At 40.4% G+C, this 16,820-nt stretch overlaps 1 protein-coding gene across 1 annotated transcript in view; it reads right to left on the bottom strand.

The window, feature by feature from the left end:
• The window catches only part of COL4A1 (collagen, type IV, alpha 1), a 125,238-nt gene that overhangs the window by 14,253 nt on the left and 94,165 nt on the right, over positions 1–16,820 (bottom strand). Inside the window, exons 26-43 of the mRNA XM_009997971.1 lie at positions 16,482–16,650; positions 16,009–16,101; positions 15,806–15,910; positions 14,212–14,309; positions 13,764–13,914; positions 13,313–13,426; positions 12,502–12,669; positions 11,852–11,941; positions 11,106–11,258; positions 8,048–8,146; positions 7,868–7,957; positions 6,901–7,040; positions 5,868–5,998; positions 5,687–5,763; positions 4,865–4,963; positions 4,302–4,352; positions 2,219–2,404; positions 1,416–1,549 (exon numbers count right to left, since the gene is read on the bottom strand). Of these exons, the coding sequence (XP_009996273.1) occupies positions 1,416–1,549; positions 2,219–2,404; positions 4,302–4,352; positions 4,865–4,963; positions 5,687–5,763; positions 5,868–5,998; positions 6,901–7,040; positions 7,868–7,957; positions 8,048–8,146; positions 11,106–11,258; positions 11,852–11,941; positions 12,502–12,669; positions 13,313–13,426; positions 13,764–13,914; positions 14,212–14,309; positions 15,806–15,910; positions 16,009–16,101; positions 16,482–16,650 (2,148 nt within the window). The remainder of the gene's footprint in view (positions 1–1,415; positions 1,550–2,218; positions 2,405–4,301; positions 4,353–4,864; positions 4,964–5,686; positions 5,764–5,867; positions 5,999–6,900; positions 7,041–7,867; positions 7,958–8,047; positions 8,147–11,105; positions 11,259–11,851; positions 11,942–12,501; positions 12,670–13,312; positions 13,427–13,763; positions 13,915–14,211; positions 14,310–15,805; positions 15,911–16,008; positions 16,102–16,481; positions 16,651–16,820) is intronic.

Genomic DNA, 16,820 nt, shown 5'->3' with positions numbered 1-16,820 from the left:
CATCCCCAAAGTCTCATTTCTGATGTAGGTTACCACAGACATAGAAACCTGTATGAGCAATTGAGTTGTAATCAGGGCAGAAGCCTGTCACATTTGGGAGGATGAAGACATTAGAAACCCATTTCAGTATGTATCACCAGAGGAAGTTTAATATTGAAATAACTCTCACTGGAGCAATTCACAGTGAGTTAACAACCCAATATTAGGCATTGCAGCTCAAGGATAGTAAAACATTTTCTTCTGACTGAAGCCATGGGATCAAAATCCTTTGGCATTTTCCACTCTTGATAAACAAACAGTCTTGGACTGGAATATCACCCTGTGAAAAGCTTTAGGATTTCTTGGGGTAATTCCTGGTACTTCTCTGCAAATTCTTAAAGTAGAGAAAATATACTGCAATGTTATTTTGACGTTTGCTGCCTTCAAAGCTGGTATGGTATGGTCTCAAAGATAAAAAGGCATAGTCAAGATCTAGTGTTGAACACTGAAGCAAATCCTCAGTGTCTCTGTGAAATTACTCCTGGGTGCAGAATAGGATGCAGTAGATCTTTGTATTATCAAGAATAAGGCGGATCTTTTAAGTCCACTATCAGTATCCCACTTTTCACATCAGGAACTTATTCCTAGAGTCTGCCTTCCTTGTTGAGTCATACCTACCTACCTCCTTATTCCTCTTCCTTTTATTATTATTAATGTTAGTATTATTATTAATATTATTACTACTCTCTTTATAGGAAAGAGGGAATGAAAAGGTAAAATATAGAGTGTATTTTTCAGTGTGGATAAGGCAGCAGACATTCCAACAGAAAGAGCATAGAAAACCATCTACTCTGGTTGACTGTTCTATTCTACTTCATTCTCCCTAATATGAAGAAAAGGGACTGGTTTGGATCAGGAAAAATAAATAGTATATGACAACTGTGTATTAATAGCATTGCCTATTTGTATTTCTAAATCAGCAGCTATATTTCATCACTGACAGTACTGAAAGTGCATTTCATTTGAAAGGTTTCATAACAAAATCAAACAGTTCAGGTAGTTTCAGAAGGCAATTTATCGTGAAATATGCAACCTTTAAAATTAACTACTAATGCATTTGCAGGATTTATGGAGGTGCTGCAGCCATCCTGTATCGTTAGTACACTGTAAATTATATTCTGAGTGTTGTATGTTACCACTCACTATCTATAAATTTCTAATAAGTTCATTAGCTCACTGGGGTTTACTGGTAGGCAGCCTTTAAAAGGAGAAAATTGAAATGTTTTAAAACTGAATTTATATCTTCGGCAGTGAATGGAAAGGCACTTTGAAAATAAAGTATTATTAGTTTGAAGAAGAAACATCTATGATTAATATATCAATTAATTACAAGAACCAGCATTCAGCAAATCTAGAGTGTACTGAAAGTGACTTACTGGCAGTCCCTGGAAACCCGGATCACCTTTGACTCCTGGACTCCCAGGAATCCCAGGCCAGCCATTGCTTCCCTGCTCCCCTTTGGCCCCTTTCAGACCTGGGGGTCCTGGTGGCCCTGTTGGACCTGGTAGACCTACAAACCCAAAGAGAGAATTTAATGGCAAAATTTCTTCTGATGGAAGACAAGCTGGCTCCATCGACAGACAGGCAGAACCAAAGAAACATCTTGTAACATACGGTAACAGCATTTCAAGAAACTAAGTAGAATGTGTTTGCAGGTAGGTTCACGACTCCCCATGTGATTGGACATCTAGCATTTGTCAGCCTGTGGCTGATGGAAAATAGTGGAGAATTTTCTGTATGTGAAGAACAAACAGATGGTATGTTCTCAGGTATGAACATGCTAGAGACATACTGCAGCTCTGCTCTACTCTTCTCCTCAGCCTTTAGAACAGAGCGACTGCCAAGGCAAGGCCACACTGGGCCATGTTTATACACATTAACACTCCAGGATGCAGGAACACACAGCCATGGCCGCCTCAAATCAGTAAAAGAAGTTCAGAGGAAAACACAAAAATGGGAGATCATCTTCTGCCCAGAAAGCCTTCTGGACAAACCCAGCTTCCCTAGGACAAAGAATCAGTCTGTTCTAGGACATAATGCCAAACTGTCTATGAAGTGGAGCTTTCCTCTGATCTGTGAGAAGAGGATAAACAAGGATATGTAATATTCATGATATTATTAATTAATTAGATGAGTTTTGATTATCAGCAGTACATTAATACTAAAGATAAGGAATTACCTGGAAGACCAGGTTGTCCTTGGGGTCCTCTGTCTCCTTTAGGGCCTTCAATTGCACTTCCTGGTAGTCCAGGAAGACCTTGGCTGCCCTTAGGGCCTGGTGGACCAGCATATCCTGGTTCTCCTTTTAGACCTGGGATCCCTGGACTTCCTGGGGATCCTGGGAAACCCACATCACCTTTTGCACCTAAGATTTGAAACAACCCCCAAAACACGATTAGAGAAAGGATCACGATCACTGAAACCTTCTGCCTTATTAGCCACTTACTCATTCATAGCTTTACTCCTCAAGAGAATATTGACTTTGCTTTTATACGCTTGAACAAAATGCAAAACTTTAGGAAAACTTATTCTTCACATGATGACATTATCTATGAGAAGAGTAGTTTGACTGACATATCTTTTCTTAGCTAAGCTGATTACTGGCCTATTTTAAACTACTCTAAAAATAGATTAACATTCAGCATCTCTCTCTCAGTCCTTCCACAAGTAACATGAACCCCCAAAACCCTATTCCATTACAATTATTATTGTCATAGATGAATAATGGATGTTTTGCTTGACTAAGCATAAAAAGACTTGCTCCCAGAGAAAAAGGGAATTATTTTTTTTTACTAAGATCTAGATTTAGACACTTAGTACGTACTTTCAGACTTGTACAAATACTTTAACAGTGCAATTCAGTTGAATTTTAGATCAAGATTGAGCCAAAAGAATATACATTAACTGGTCTAAGTGGAATAATAAGAGAAATGAAATTAACAAAGAACACTATCCCTGTCTCTTTGCCTAAACAGAACATGGTCTTTAAAACCTAGACTTGTTCTTTTGGAACTACAATACATATGGAACACAAATTATGTCAGCTGGATATCTATTTACTCTAATATCAGACATTTTTTAATGAGCCGTGATGACAAAATAAGAGACATACATAAGGTGAGAAAGGTGCTCTCACAATCCAGCATTCTACATGCCTTACTCACCTATGATTAGAGAATTTGCATATTAAAAGAAGTTCCCTAACATGAGGGCTTTCTCAGCAATTAAAGACTACTAATTAATCTGAGATGGTAAATAAAACATATTCTAAAATTCTGGTTTAGCCCTTTTGATTGATCACAGGTTTTCTGTATTTATAGAATGAATGAGTGAGGTAGGTCATTGATATGTCAAGTTCTTAAAAATCTACCATGTTATGTTAATTTATAAATGGACTAGTTGAATCTTTTTTCAAATTTTATTTTCTGAATGTTTAAAATTGAAAATCCTTTACTTGTACACAATTTCCTTTATGAGCAGCAGTTGGATACTTCTTCACTACTGTAGATTCTAGGACACACTTATTTCATAAAATGGAGCATGGTGCATTACAGATACCTTGAACAAGCACTGACTCAAGCCAATAAAGCTGTTCTCACAGCACAAGGTAGTGAAACACTTTGTGAAGACCACAAGTGGTCTTGAAATTTTGATAGCTCTATGCTTGTACACAAGCTAGTAAGTCCTGCGTCCAGTTAATAACAATTTTCGGTAAGAACTCACCAGGTCTGTGCTATCATTTGCAACTCTGCACTATGCTCCTGTGCATATCTTAGACATACTCTACTGAACTATAGAGAAAAACTACTTTAGCAATGAATAAAAGTGCATCTGGAGTGTGCAACAGCTACAGGTAAAAAAAAATAATACTGTGGCATCCTGGCCACAAAGCTAGTATCTCTAGCTGTCTGGTATATAGAGCCTCACTAGACTCTGATTCTTGCAAAATTAGTAGGAAAACAGAAATACTTGGAGTCAACAGCACAGCACACAAATACAGGAGTTATTTATATTACCTCATCACAGCACAGCTTGCAGTAAATTCCACACTATGAATAATTACCTATTTTAGGGCATATCTGACTCATGTCCAAGATGCTGCTACTGTAACAGAAATTAGTATTTAATCCCCTTAGAGTTTCTGACTTTCTGAAAAGGTATAGCATGTAAAATAAGGAAGCAGAAAATATGTCTAAATTACAGAATTACTGCTATAGTATTTTGGGAGGTAGATTTCCTGCTTGTGTAAAGAAATGTTTTACCTTTATCTCCCTTTGCACCAGGAAATCCTGGAAGACCTCTACCTGGAATACCTGTAATACAGAGGCAGCAAAAAATCAGATGACAGGTCAGTACTTAAATTTAATCTGTAATGAACAAAACTCTATTAAGCAAATATAAAATATAAATAAACTGTTTATGCAAATGTTCTTCAGGGCAAAGACTGTCTTTGTTATGTAGTGGTATTGTATCTAGCACAATGGGTCTTGTATGAGTGAAGAAAAGTCAAGCTTGTTCCATTATTTCACAACTAAGTTGCAGACTGAAATTAATTCCAAAACACGCCAATTCTTTAAAGTATTGCCAGCTTTTGTGAAAGAAATTCTTTCAAGATGACACTGATTAAACACAGTCGCTCATCTAAATGATCAGATTTACAATAACGGATGATAGTTGGTATCAAGCAAGACACCATACTAATATGATTTTCCAAGTTTCCATCCAAACTAACTCAAACCCAGCACATCCCTCTACCAGCTACTCCTGTCTAGCCTGTCTCTGTGCATTTTTGTACCTCATAAACTCAACATGACAGTCGCAGTACCTTGTTCACCCTTTGCACCAGCTGCGCCTGGAATCCCATCATAGCCTGGTTCACCCTTCTGTCCAATGGAACCAGCAGGACCCGGAACACCAGGTTCACCTGAAAAATCATTGACATCCTCATTTCATCTATGTATCATCCAACTTTTTTTACATGTTATTTTCCTTTTCAGAAAAGCTTAACTTACTATTTTGCTCCCACAGAGACTAAGCAGATACTGCACAATGACTTCAGCATGACTGTTCTCTGCGGTTACTTCTGAATTAAATCAGTGTGAGACGGGGCTCAAGAATTACAGATTTTGACATAGCTAATTATCACGAATGTCAGTGAATTTAGAGTGCAGGAACTCCAGCAAAGATTTGTGAATAGTGCAGCCCATTGCCCTGTAAGGTGATGTGTCCTGCACCCAATGAACTAAGGACACAATGCTCCAAGCTCAAAATATTGTTATAGCAGCATAGACTTACTCTCCTTTTTTTACCATCTGTGTAAAGATGCTAACGTGGTGATTCAGGTACATACCAGGATATGAAATGTGTTGTTTTTAATGAACTTACAAACAATACAATTAATGGCTACTGCAACAACCAGCTTTGTGGAAGGTGCTAAAATCTATTCCACAAAGAGTGCAAAAGAAGTATGAGCCCCTACACTCAGATTTACCTGGGCAACAGCACTGTCTTTTTCCCCTTATGAAATGAACAAATATACCAGGAAATCTCTGAGCCAAAACGAATGTAGAATGCCAGTGGCTGTTTTACCCACTGCCTGCAGGTGAACACTTTTAGTAGTATTTGATGTTCTATGTTTCTTTTCTACCTGGTTCTCCTTTTAAACCCGGAATGCCACTTAAGCCAGGAAGTCCTTTTTCACCCTTTTCTCCATGGCGGCCAGGGCTCCCTAAAGAAAGGAAGAAGACATGGGTTTACATGCAGGATATTTGGTATGAACTTCACATTAATTTTTCACTGTGTTTTCTGTTTTATTAGAGCATAAACACTTGCCTGGAAATCCTGCCATGCCAGGAGATCCTTTGGGACCTGGAGCACCCGGCATTCCAGGAATTCCTGCGCTACCCTTTTCACCCTTATCTCCAGACAAACCTGGAGTACCCGTTCTTCCTGGTTCTCCCTAGAAAAAGCAGCACACATTAAAAAATTCACACATTAATTCTGAAATGGCTTTTTCTGTTTTTCAATGGTATGTGTCACTCCTCTTGTTCATCAAACTTAAAATAATTTCATTCCTTTTCCATTTAGAAACAAAGTAATTTAGGATTAAATTTGATATTAAATTTCACTGTCAGAATTATTGACGTTTCTAGCAATTGCTTACTACCTACATACGAAAATTAGTTATTTTCTATGCATTTTTATGATGGTTTTTACAAAATCCTTTCCAAATTAGCCTCCTAACTTACTAATTGCACTTAATAACCTTTGAAAAAAATATTTTTTTAAGTCTTCAGAAAGTTTGCTACTAGATTAACAGATTTTACTTTTACAATTTTTACTTTCTTTTTACATTCATGGTTACAATCACTGTGTAGCTAGGAAAAGGAGTGTGAAACAAATGAGAATTCTATTAGAAAATTATTAGAGATCAAATTAACTTTACAGACAGAATTAATACAGCTTTTTAGTAATATCTGAGCATTTTATAGGTTTTTTCAGCTTCCCAGTATGTCTACAAAAGTACAAAAAATATTTCTGTGTGATTATTTGCTCTGTTTGCAAGAAGCCTTTTTTACTTTATTTACTTAACATTTTTTAAACTTTTTCCCCTTCCCCACATTTCTAGCAGTGTAAATAAGCCTATTCTGAGAAGACACAATGAATAAGAACCCTGCAGATAATGGTCCCATCAAACAGAAAGCATCTAAACCTGTGCACACAAACACCTTTCAAGTCTCTCATCAGGTATTTAAATGAGCACAGCAGAAAGCATAATGAAAGAGCTTGAAGGCCAAAAGCATCTCTTCAAATGAGGTATTTGGTAGAGTCAGACAATTAAATCCTTAGGGGTGTAAATACCTTCTCACCAGGAGACCCTGGAAAGCCAATCCCAGGAAAACCTGGAGCTCCTTTGTCTCCTTTTTCACCTTTTTGCCCAGGGAACCCTGGTGTGCCCGGTGAACCTGGCACTCCCGGCAGACCTTTTTCTCCAGGCGTTCCTAGTAAAAGAAAAGGAAGAACGGGCTTATCAAAACTAGAGGTACACTAGCAGTGTTGACAATGATTTTTCAGTGTTGCCTTAGTTATTTAGAGCTAGAAAAAAATGTAACTCACTAAATAACTACTAAACTTTTGACATTCAGTCTCTAAGTGGGACTTCTTACAGGAAGATAAGCTCTCCTCAGAAGGTCATCATCTTGGATCCAGGACTCTTGCTAAAATATCAGTTGAATTAAACTTTATGTTGATTTGATTATTTTCTAACAGGACCACAGTGACAAAGGGGCTCTGTAGCAAATTTTTCTGTCTCCCTTTACTATTTCAATCTTTCACCTTTGATTTCCTACATACGGTAGACACAAGGCCATCTAAATGGAGACTCAGTTTTCGTGTTAAGATTTAGGTTCTTTACCAGTCCCCTCCACAGCGCTCTGCCTAGACCACTCCAGTTTGTAACAAGCATGCAGTACATAGCAACTCACCAAACTTTTCATAAAGGGGAAAACACACAAGAAACTTCACACAGTTCACACAGTAGCAGAGACAAAAAGACAGACAGGTATCATTTGAAAAAATGCCTGGCTGCAAGAAATACACAAATCCTATGCATCCAGCTAAAGGATGCACATGTAGAAACTCAAGAAACCATTCCATTGTTGGTATATCACAATAGGATTGAGAAAGCAATGTCCCAAAAGCCCTAAGTTGAGATACCACAAACAGTGCAACCATTTAGCAGATCTATACTAACAAATATTCCACACAGGTCTCTCATAATGTTCTATACGGAGGAAAACAATAGTAAGAAATTCCCATCAATCCGTACCTGGCAAACCCATTTCACCAACTGATCCTTTTTGTCCTGGAAGTCCTGGATCTCCTGGGTACCCTGGGGGACCCTGATCACCTTTTGGTCCTATGGACAGCAGAGAAATTAAAAAAACTTGTTAGTTAATGTGATTTAAAATACCTAATGAACAGTCTCTGTTGCTAGCTTCAGACATACCTGGCTGTCCGGGAGTACCAGGTTCACCATCCTTCCCTGGAATTCCTGGTTCTCCATATTCCCCACGTAAACCTTTTTCACCAGTTGGTCCGTGGTCCCCTGGATACCAAAAAAACCAACATCTCAAGATGTCCAAAGCCAATTTTTTTTCATTAAACATAACTGACGATCTTCCATAAAAATACCATGTCTTTTCTGCACAGTTTGTATTTTAGAAGCTTTTAAAAACATGAATGTGATATTCATGCCTAGAGGGATGAAGGCAGCTAATAGATGAGTAAAGTTATGGAGTATTAATATATATAATAAATATATTTTATATTATAAATATATATATGTTGTGGTGCAGACCTCCCTGTTCACTGAGTCATGTTGCAACATCAACATCAGCCAACATTGTTCTTGCTTTAGTTACAAGTACAGTGGGCCTGACGTTCTTGTTTTGACAGCAAGTGAAATAGCCTGATACAATCTGTCACTTTCTGATCTTACCTACTGGAGCAGTGCACCTGGATAATTTGATACCTTTCTGTCTCACTGCAAATACGGTAATTTGGGGCAATTAGGCACTTCTTAACTGTTCCTGGAACTCTGCTTGCAGAACGTACCTCAGACCCTTCCTGCTTGAACACAGGCCCGCTCTGAATGTTGCCAAAGATTTCCTAACCTGAATCATGGCTGTCATGGAAAAGAACTAACCAAAGTCAATCATCTTCTCTTTCAATTGGATGAACCAGCTTCCTTTGTGAGACACGTGATGGGGCCACAGCTCAGTGAGATCCCAGAAAGCCCTGAAGGGTTCTGTCCTAATTCTGTCCTAAGTTTGGGACTAGGAGTGCATTCAGCCGTCCCTACACTCCTCTCTGAGAAGGAGTTTAGAAAGCAATGGGGTCCAAGTCTGAACCTCGTGACTCAATTTGGGGAGGGGGGTGGTAGTGTCTCCCTCATTCTTTTTCCCTGATCCCTGTGTGCGAATCACTCCAGCCCATCCCCACCTCAGACTCCCCTATCCCTGTATCAGTTTTTTCCCTTGATCCCTGTGTAAATCATTCCCATTCACTTCCAACCCCTACATACAGAGTAAATCTTGTCATCAAACTCTGTTAAGTTGCACTTTCATAAATTTATATTAAAAATCACCTTTTCCTGATATTTTTGTCAGTGATTCTTTAAGTAAACTTAAGACCTTCCGCTCTTGCCTGTGACAGTATAATACAACTAGGCTATTTTTTTCTCTGCTGGTACCAATTATCAATTGGGTTGAAGAGGATAAGATGGGCAGAATAAGAGCAGAAATTGGCAGGTCTGTTTGGAATCTACCCTTCCAGACCATATGAGCCAGGCCAATCTGTAGACTGTGTGTGCTTAGGAAGGGGTAAAAAGAAGGAGAATTATTTCAGAAAACATGATATACAATGAAAGGCTGAAAGATCTTGTTGATGGAAATCAAAGACTATGTGATCTAGGTGGCTCCCTGCTAAGCTCCACACTTCCATTTTAACTAAGACAGTTACCATTTATTTTAAAATGCTTATGGGATTTTTAAAGAAAAAGTAAATCTTAATTAGAAAAGGACAAATATTTAAAATATATAAAACATGCACTATTTTTCTTTGAAGAGAAAAGCAGTAAAGAGAATGATCTTCAGCATCTACATTTTCATGTAGGAGTAAAAATAAAAATCCAAGAAGAACGCACTGTCTAAAAATAGTAACCCTACCATCATTAAGTTTCTAAATAGAAAACTGTCCTTTTTCTTCATATTTCCTGATATTTCTAAACTGACATAAGTTGATCTTTTTGTATTAGTGCCTTGCAGAGAGACCTTGACAGGTTAGAGAAATGGGCAGTCACTAACCACATGAAGTTTAACAAGGGTTAATTGCTGGATTCCACATCTGGGATGGGGCAACCCTGGTGGTAAATACAGACTAGGGAATGAGTGGCTGGAGAGCAGTGTGGCAGAGAAGGACCTGGGGGTCCTGGTTGATGGCAAACTGAATATGAGCCAGCAGTATGTCCTGGCAGCCAAGAGGGCCAGCCGTATCCTGAGGAGCATCAAGCAGAGTGTTGTCAGCTGGTCAAAGGAGGTGATTGTCCCAATCTACTCTGCACTGGTGCAGCCTCACCTTGAGTACTGTGTTCAGTTTGGGACACCACAATATAAAAAGGACATCAAGCTATTGGAGAGTGTCCAAAGGAGAGCCACGAGGATGGTGAAGGGTCTCTTACAAAGAGTGGCTGAGGTCACTTGGATTGTTCAGCTTGGAGAAGAGAAGCCTGAGGGGTGACTTCATTGCAGTCTATGGCTTCCTTAGGAGGGGAAGAGATGGGGCAGGGACTAATCTATTCACTCCTGTGACCAATGACAGGACTCTGGGGAAATGGCAGGAAGCTGGATCAGGGGAGGTTTAGGTTGGATATCAGGAAAAGGTTTTTCACCCAGAGGGTGGTTGAGCACCGGAACAAGTTCCCCAGGGGAGTAGTCACAGCATCAAGGCTGCCTGAGTTCAAGAAGCGTTTGGATGATACTCTCAGGCACATGGTGTGATTCTGGGGGTGCCGTACACAGGGACAGGAGTTGGACTCGATGATCCTGATGGGTCCCTGCCAACTCAGCATATTCTATGATTCTACAATTCTAAATTTCTCTAGGTCACAAAGAAACGTGTGTCAAAAAAGGCTGCCCACTTTTTCTTACAATATCATTTGGTCTTGATAGTGAAAACACTGTGTTTTCACTAATGTTTTACATGAAAGACAGCTTTTCTCTTCTGGCAAGCTCTAGTTTCTACTTTAAAATTTTTTTTCTTTTGAGAGAGTCTTCTGATAGAAGAGGTAAAATGGATTTTATAAGGGTAAACTGAACCTCTTCCATCCAACCAAGCCCCTTTCTTTCTGTGATTAACCTTTGCTTCTATAGACTTGAAAGATACCAGAAATATGTCTGCTTTTTGCTGTGTGAAATTCTTTAATCTTATTTTTAAAACTGTTGTCTAAAACTAAGATACAACTGAACTCAAAGCATTGTTGCTTAACAGTATGAGACTAAAGTTACCTTTTTCTCCTTGATCTCCCTTTTGGCCTTTGAGACTAACCATGTCCATGGTGTCCATCGTTCCGGGTTTTCCTGGGAGACCAGCTTCACCTTTATCTCCTTTGACACCAGGATCACCCTGTGGTCCAATTACACCTTTGAAACCTTGGCTACCTATGAAGGGATAGCACAGAACATTAAAGTGGCATAAAAAACTTAGCAAAAATATTTAGTAGACCACAACAAATGAAATTAAGTTATTTATTCAAATGTTGACCACTGAATACCATGCTCTGGAACCTCTCATTTATCTCATGAAGCTTTTCTATACCAGGTCTTCACAATAACTCTGTCAAAAAGAGTTGACATATTTTTCCCAGTTCAGAGTCATTAATTTTAGACTCTCAGAACAATAGGGATAGGAGCTTGGCAGTACTACAGAGCATTATTTGAAAGATTTAATTAAGACCTTCCTGCTAGCTTTTTATAATTTCAAACACTATTTTTCTTGGATTACTATCTCTAGCTCCCTCACACCTAGCAAGCCCTTATGTTGTTGAAGAATGGATCAAAAGCCATGGCTTGGTGCTCAAACACATGACTGCTCCTGCTTTCTAGATTACACTATTTCTAACTTACAGGGAAGTGACTTGACCTGAAACATTCCTTAGGCCAAGCATACTCCTTATATTTTGTTATTTCCAGACTTGCCATCTGCTGAGAAACAGGTAGACAATACCAAAAAAACCCCCCAAAATCTCTCTTACCTTTTTCACCAGGAAACCCTCGATCTCCAACTGGTCCTGGAGTTCCTGGCAACCCAGGAGTTCCCATAACTCCCATTTCTCCTTTGGGTCCTGAAAACAAAGTGAAAGAGTGAATAACCAAGATAAAGCAAGCATTGTAAAGAAGTACAAGAAACTGAATTATTTACTCCCTGTCATATTAGGAATTGCACTACTTAAGGAAAAATGGGACAAAGAAGAACAATTAATCTAGAATAGCCTGAGAGAGAAAACAACAGTAAGAACAGTGTTATGAAAACCAGAATAAACTGAAGTTCGTAATGGGTTTTTGACAGATTCTTAAAACTTCCTATTGCAGTAAACAATGCTGTCATTAACAAGGGCATTATTAAAATCACATTCTGTCACTGAAACTGTGCAGAATAATACCTTTTCATTATTACAGGCTAAAGGCTAGTTCCTGCAAATCCTAGTTGGATTTGACCCACCACATGACTTCAGTAACAGCTCAGTTACACATGCACAGATCTGCCTTATTGACGTCAGCCCATGTGTTTTCCTAAGTTTGGGCTCTTTGATGGTTCAACTCCTAAATGAGTGAAAGGACATGCTACTACAGCTTAATAAAACAGTTGCCAAATACGCTGGTTTCTGAAGAGAAAGATGTTTACCTGCTGATCCTTTCAGTCCAACAGCCCCCTGTGGACCTGGCAGGCCAGGTAACCCCACAGAACCTGGTACACCGGGCTGGCCCTGGCTACCTTTATCCCCTTTTGGTCCTGGCATATCTAGACCTGGGATACCAGGGAAGCCCCTTTCTCCTTTTATTCCAGGAAATCCTAGGGAAAACAGAAGAGAGAGGATTAGTCCTTAACATGGGGAACACCAATAACAAGAATATCTGATAACATCCACCTGTTCAGAAATTTCATGGCATGAAGAATGAACACTCAAAGCCAGACAGCAGAAACAGTCCTCATTTTCTAAGTGGGGCTTTGATTCTGTATGTATTAGCCACCTATGACCTAAGGAGACTGAACAAAATGGCAGGCATTTTCTCAGGAGGCCTCGCCCTGCGTTTTGGACCAGTTGGAGGAGGCCCGCTGACATGCCTCCCTGTGCAACCCCACTGATCTCACACCACAAAATAGAATCACAGGTTGGAAAACACCTTCAAGATCATCAAGTCCAGCTGTCTGCCCTACAACCCCTAACCACTAAACCATCTCTCAAAACACCATGTCTATCTGTTTTTCTAACGCCTCCAGGGATGGTGCCTCCACCACCTCCCTGGGCAGCCTGTTCCAATGCCTCACCACTCTTTCTGTGAATACATTGTTCCTAATATCCAACCTGAACCTTCCCTGGCATAACCTGACCCCATTTCCTCTGCAGGTCACAAGCCATGCTTTTCCAATGCTAATATCCATTGATGCCAAAAGTCTGCTCCTAAGCACTGTCACGGGAGTATTTTCCACTCACCTGGTGGTCCCTGGGGTCCTGGCTGCCCGGCGGGTCCCGGCGATCCCTGTGGGCCCATCCCTGGGGCACCCGGAGGGCCCTGCAAGCCCTGCAGCCCGGGGAGGCCAGGGTCACCTGTGGGGAGACAGAGACTTAGACCGAGCACCCTCTGATGTTATTTGGAGTCTTGTTTGATAAAGATGCTACACCAGGTGCTTCAGAAGCACTTGGCAAACAAGCCCTCATTTCAGCCTCCAATACCCCCTGCTTGGACTTGGAGGAAGGGCTTCTCTTTGCTGATAACATTGGCTACTGGTGGTTAGTAGGAGAAAATGAGGGGAAGGAAAAAGGGCAATACCCCAAGATATTAGTAGGACATCCGAGTGGTGAATAGACATTTTGCTGCATCTATCAGGGATTGACTTTAAAACAGAAATAGAAATACAAAGTGATGTTTTTTCTGCGATGTTACCTCTGAATCCTTGCTGTCCAGGTATGCCTGGAAAGCCTTGCTCGCCTCGTAAACCAGGCAGTCCTGGGCTTCCTTTTTCTCCAGGGATGCCAGCTGGGCCTGGAAGGCCTTGCAATCCTTTAGGGCCAGGGAGACCTACACCAGGTTCACCCTAGCCAAAGAAAACCAACAGATTTGGAATCATCAAAACTGAGAATTCATTCACTGACTGTATTTATATCACTCAGAGTGCAATATGTGACTTCAGGGGAAAGCCATAAGCCTTTTAGCATTAATGTCAAGCATTCATATCCATCCACTCCAGTCATTTTTGTGAATGGTGAGAAATGTGAGTTGAAGGAGAGTTTGGTCAACTTTTTTTTTTTTTTTTTTTTTTTAAAGCAGAATCTTTGCACACATTCTTTAATATGAGCAGCCACAGATAAAAGTATCAGCAGCTGACACCTACTTTTTGACCTTGTAAACCTGGTACACCAGGCAGACCATCCAGGCCAGGGCTTCCCGGACTCCCCGGCAGACCAGGTGAACCAGGCTGACCTGGAAAACCTGTAAAACAAAACAAAACTCTTATAATTACTGTTTCTGCCTGTGTTCTTTGTTGTTTCTTCAATCCTCTAACTGAACCGTTCACATCCTCACAGGGTCATGTTTCAAAAGGTCTGTGTAGTCTTTTATGTCAAACTTCTAGGGATGCCAGCACTCAAATGACTCAACAGAGATTCAGACACTGAGCTTCATGCAGCATTTGGCTTCTGATGAGAAAGAACCACCCAGAAGAAATAAATGCCTACCCCTCATAAATTAATAGCCTTGTGGGCTTGTGTCATTGAGAAACATCCTGTCTGCAAAACTGGTCTTTTTCAGAAAGGGCATCAGACTGAGGGATGCACAACACAATCTGTCTGTGAATCAACATCTTTTGTTCAGTGTATGTTATGTGATGAGTCCTACACATCCTGCTGTGAGTTGCACACAAAGTTTCTATGCCACAGCTGGCCCATGCACTGCACCTGGGGAATGCAGGAAGGAATACATACAATGTTCTGCAAATCAGCTGAAGATAGCACTCACTCAACACCAGCACATGCTCAATAAATTCGAGGTGAAACTCCTCTCCCAGCGAAAAGTCTCAGGGACTGGGAAATCCAGCTCTTAGGCTAAGCCCCAGAAAGTCATTGGACAGAGCTGAATTCAAGGAAGAGTACTTGAAAGAAATGTGTTTGATATGTCATTCCTTTCTCACTGGCATCAAAGTGCATGCAGCAATCCTTTTCCTAAGTGCAATGTGCTTCTTCTGTTCGGGTTCACCCCACATCACTTAGTTGGAGGAACTAGATGTGGTCACAGGTAAAGATTTGCCTTTTCTCTTTATTTAAGTTTTTCTGACTCGCCCAGTTCATTGGTGTGTGGAATCATAATAAATCAAATAATAATGAAGACACAAAAGAATTTTTGTGGATTGAGATGGCTGCTGGAAGTTCAGTCACCTATTTCTAAATGAGTAGCAGCACTATAAAATACATCTCCCAAAAATACGTAACTAGAATATGAACATTTAGACTCCCTCTAAGCTATGTGCATACCCTGACAATGGCCACATAGGGAAGATTGAACTTATGCTAGGTACACTGGGATTTTAACCAAACCACTCTCAGCTACCTGGGACACAGCAGAACTGTTAGCTCTGGCCCAAAAATGTTAATAGTTATATCAGCACATTTTTTTGACCAACCACACAGTGCTCCATCTCACAGAAAGGTCACTTCATCTCTCAGCAACTTGAGCTGCTGCAGTGTAAGATGTTGCACTGTATCACTTTTCCACTCTAGCACTAGCTTTGACACTGTCTGCATCTGCACCACATCACTGCACAAAGCACATATGCACTGAAAGTATTTTTACTGTGGTGCTTGTGGACTTTTGTAAGGGAGGTTCTTCAGCAGCACCTCCCAAATCTCATGCAGCTATGGCTGGATGACAATGCAGGCCTCCACCCAGACTGCAGTTACACCAGGTCTGTTAGATGGGTGACTTTATCTTACCTTTGGGTCCTGGAGGTCCAGGGAACCCTATACCTGGCTGCCCAACAGCACCTTTTTCTCCTGGCAGGCCGGGTCTACCTGGAAGCCCAGGATCACCTTTGTCACCTTTGCGAGAGAAAACAAGACAAATGTCAAAACAAAGGTTAGCTTCTAGGGAACAGAGCCATTATGACCATCCGAGAAAGATTAACCAGCTACTGTACCTTGGGGTCCAGGGAAACCAGGTGGCCCAGGAAGCCCATCTGCCCCAGGAGGTCCCGGGAGTGACACAGTTCGTCCTGCTTCACCCTTTGCACCTGTGAATGTAATGATGTATTCAGTACAGGAATTTAACACCAGAGTTTAACTAGCCAGCAGTATTAGCTCACCCACATCATTAAAACTGACTTGTTATGAAGATTTTTTATTTGTAGAAGATTCATAGAAAAATAGGATGAGCTTAGTTTATGGATGAACCTAAACCACCCCATATGGCCTAAAAAATGCTTCAGGAAAACTGCCCTCAAAGATTTGTTGTTACACTGCTGAAAACAAACACTGATTTAAATTAGAAAGTCTTTTTATTTCAACCTTAAATTCTGGTGATCCTCTAAGTTATGCCACCTAAAGGGCACTTTTTTTTTTTTTTTTTTTTTTTTTTTTTTTTTTTTTTTTTTAAAGCATACTATAGCATTACCTGGAAGGCCTGGTAAACCTGGGGTTCCAGCAAAGCCTCTGTCTCCTTTGTCACCAGGTAACCCAGCAACACCTATCCCAGGAGTGCCAGGAAAACCTCTTTCACCACGTACTCCAGGAAATCCAGGTTGGCCAGGGGGACCACGTTCTCCTTTCAAGCCAGCTGTACCCTAATTTTTGGAAAGCATGAGTGTACCTTTTGCCTGATTGGCAAGACAGAACACATCATCCTTTCTTTGAATACTTAGTACTTTGGATTTAGCATAGGTATCTGTAATGCTGAAGAAAGTGGTTTTTTAATCACTGAGTTCAATGGAAATAGAACTGGGTTCCACATAAA

This window comes from Chaetura pelagica, unplaced genomic scaffold (assembly GCF_000747805.2).
Source record: "Chaetura pelagica isolate M959 unplaced genomic scaffold, ChaPel_1.0 scaffold123, whole genome shotgun sequence".
NCBI classification, from domain to species: domain Eukaryota; kingdom Metazoa; phylum Chordata; class Aves; order Apodiformes; family Apodidae; genus Chaetura; species Chaetura pelagica.
The sequence above is the reverse complement of the archived record's forward strand: the minus strand, read 5'-3'. Positions and strand labels throughout refer to the sequence as shown.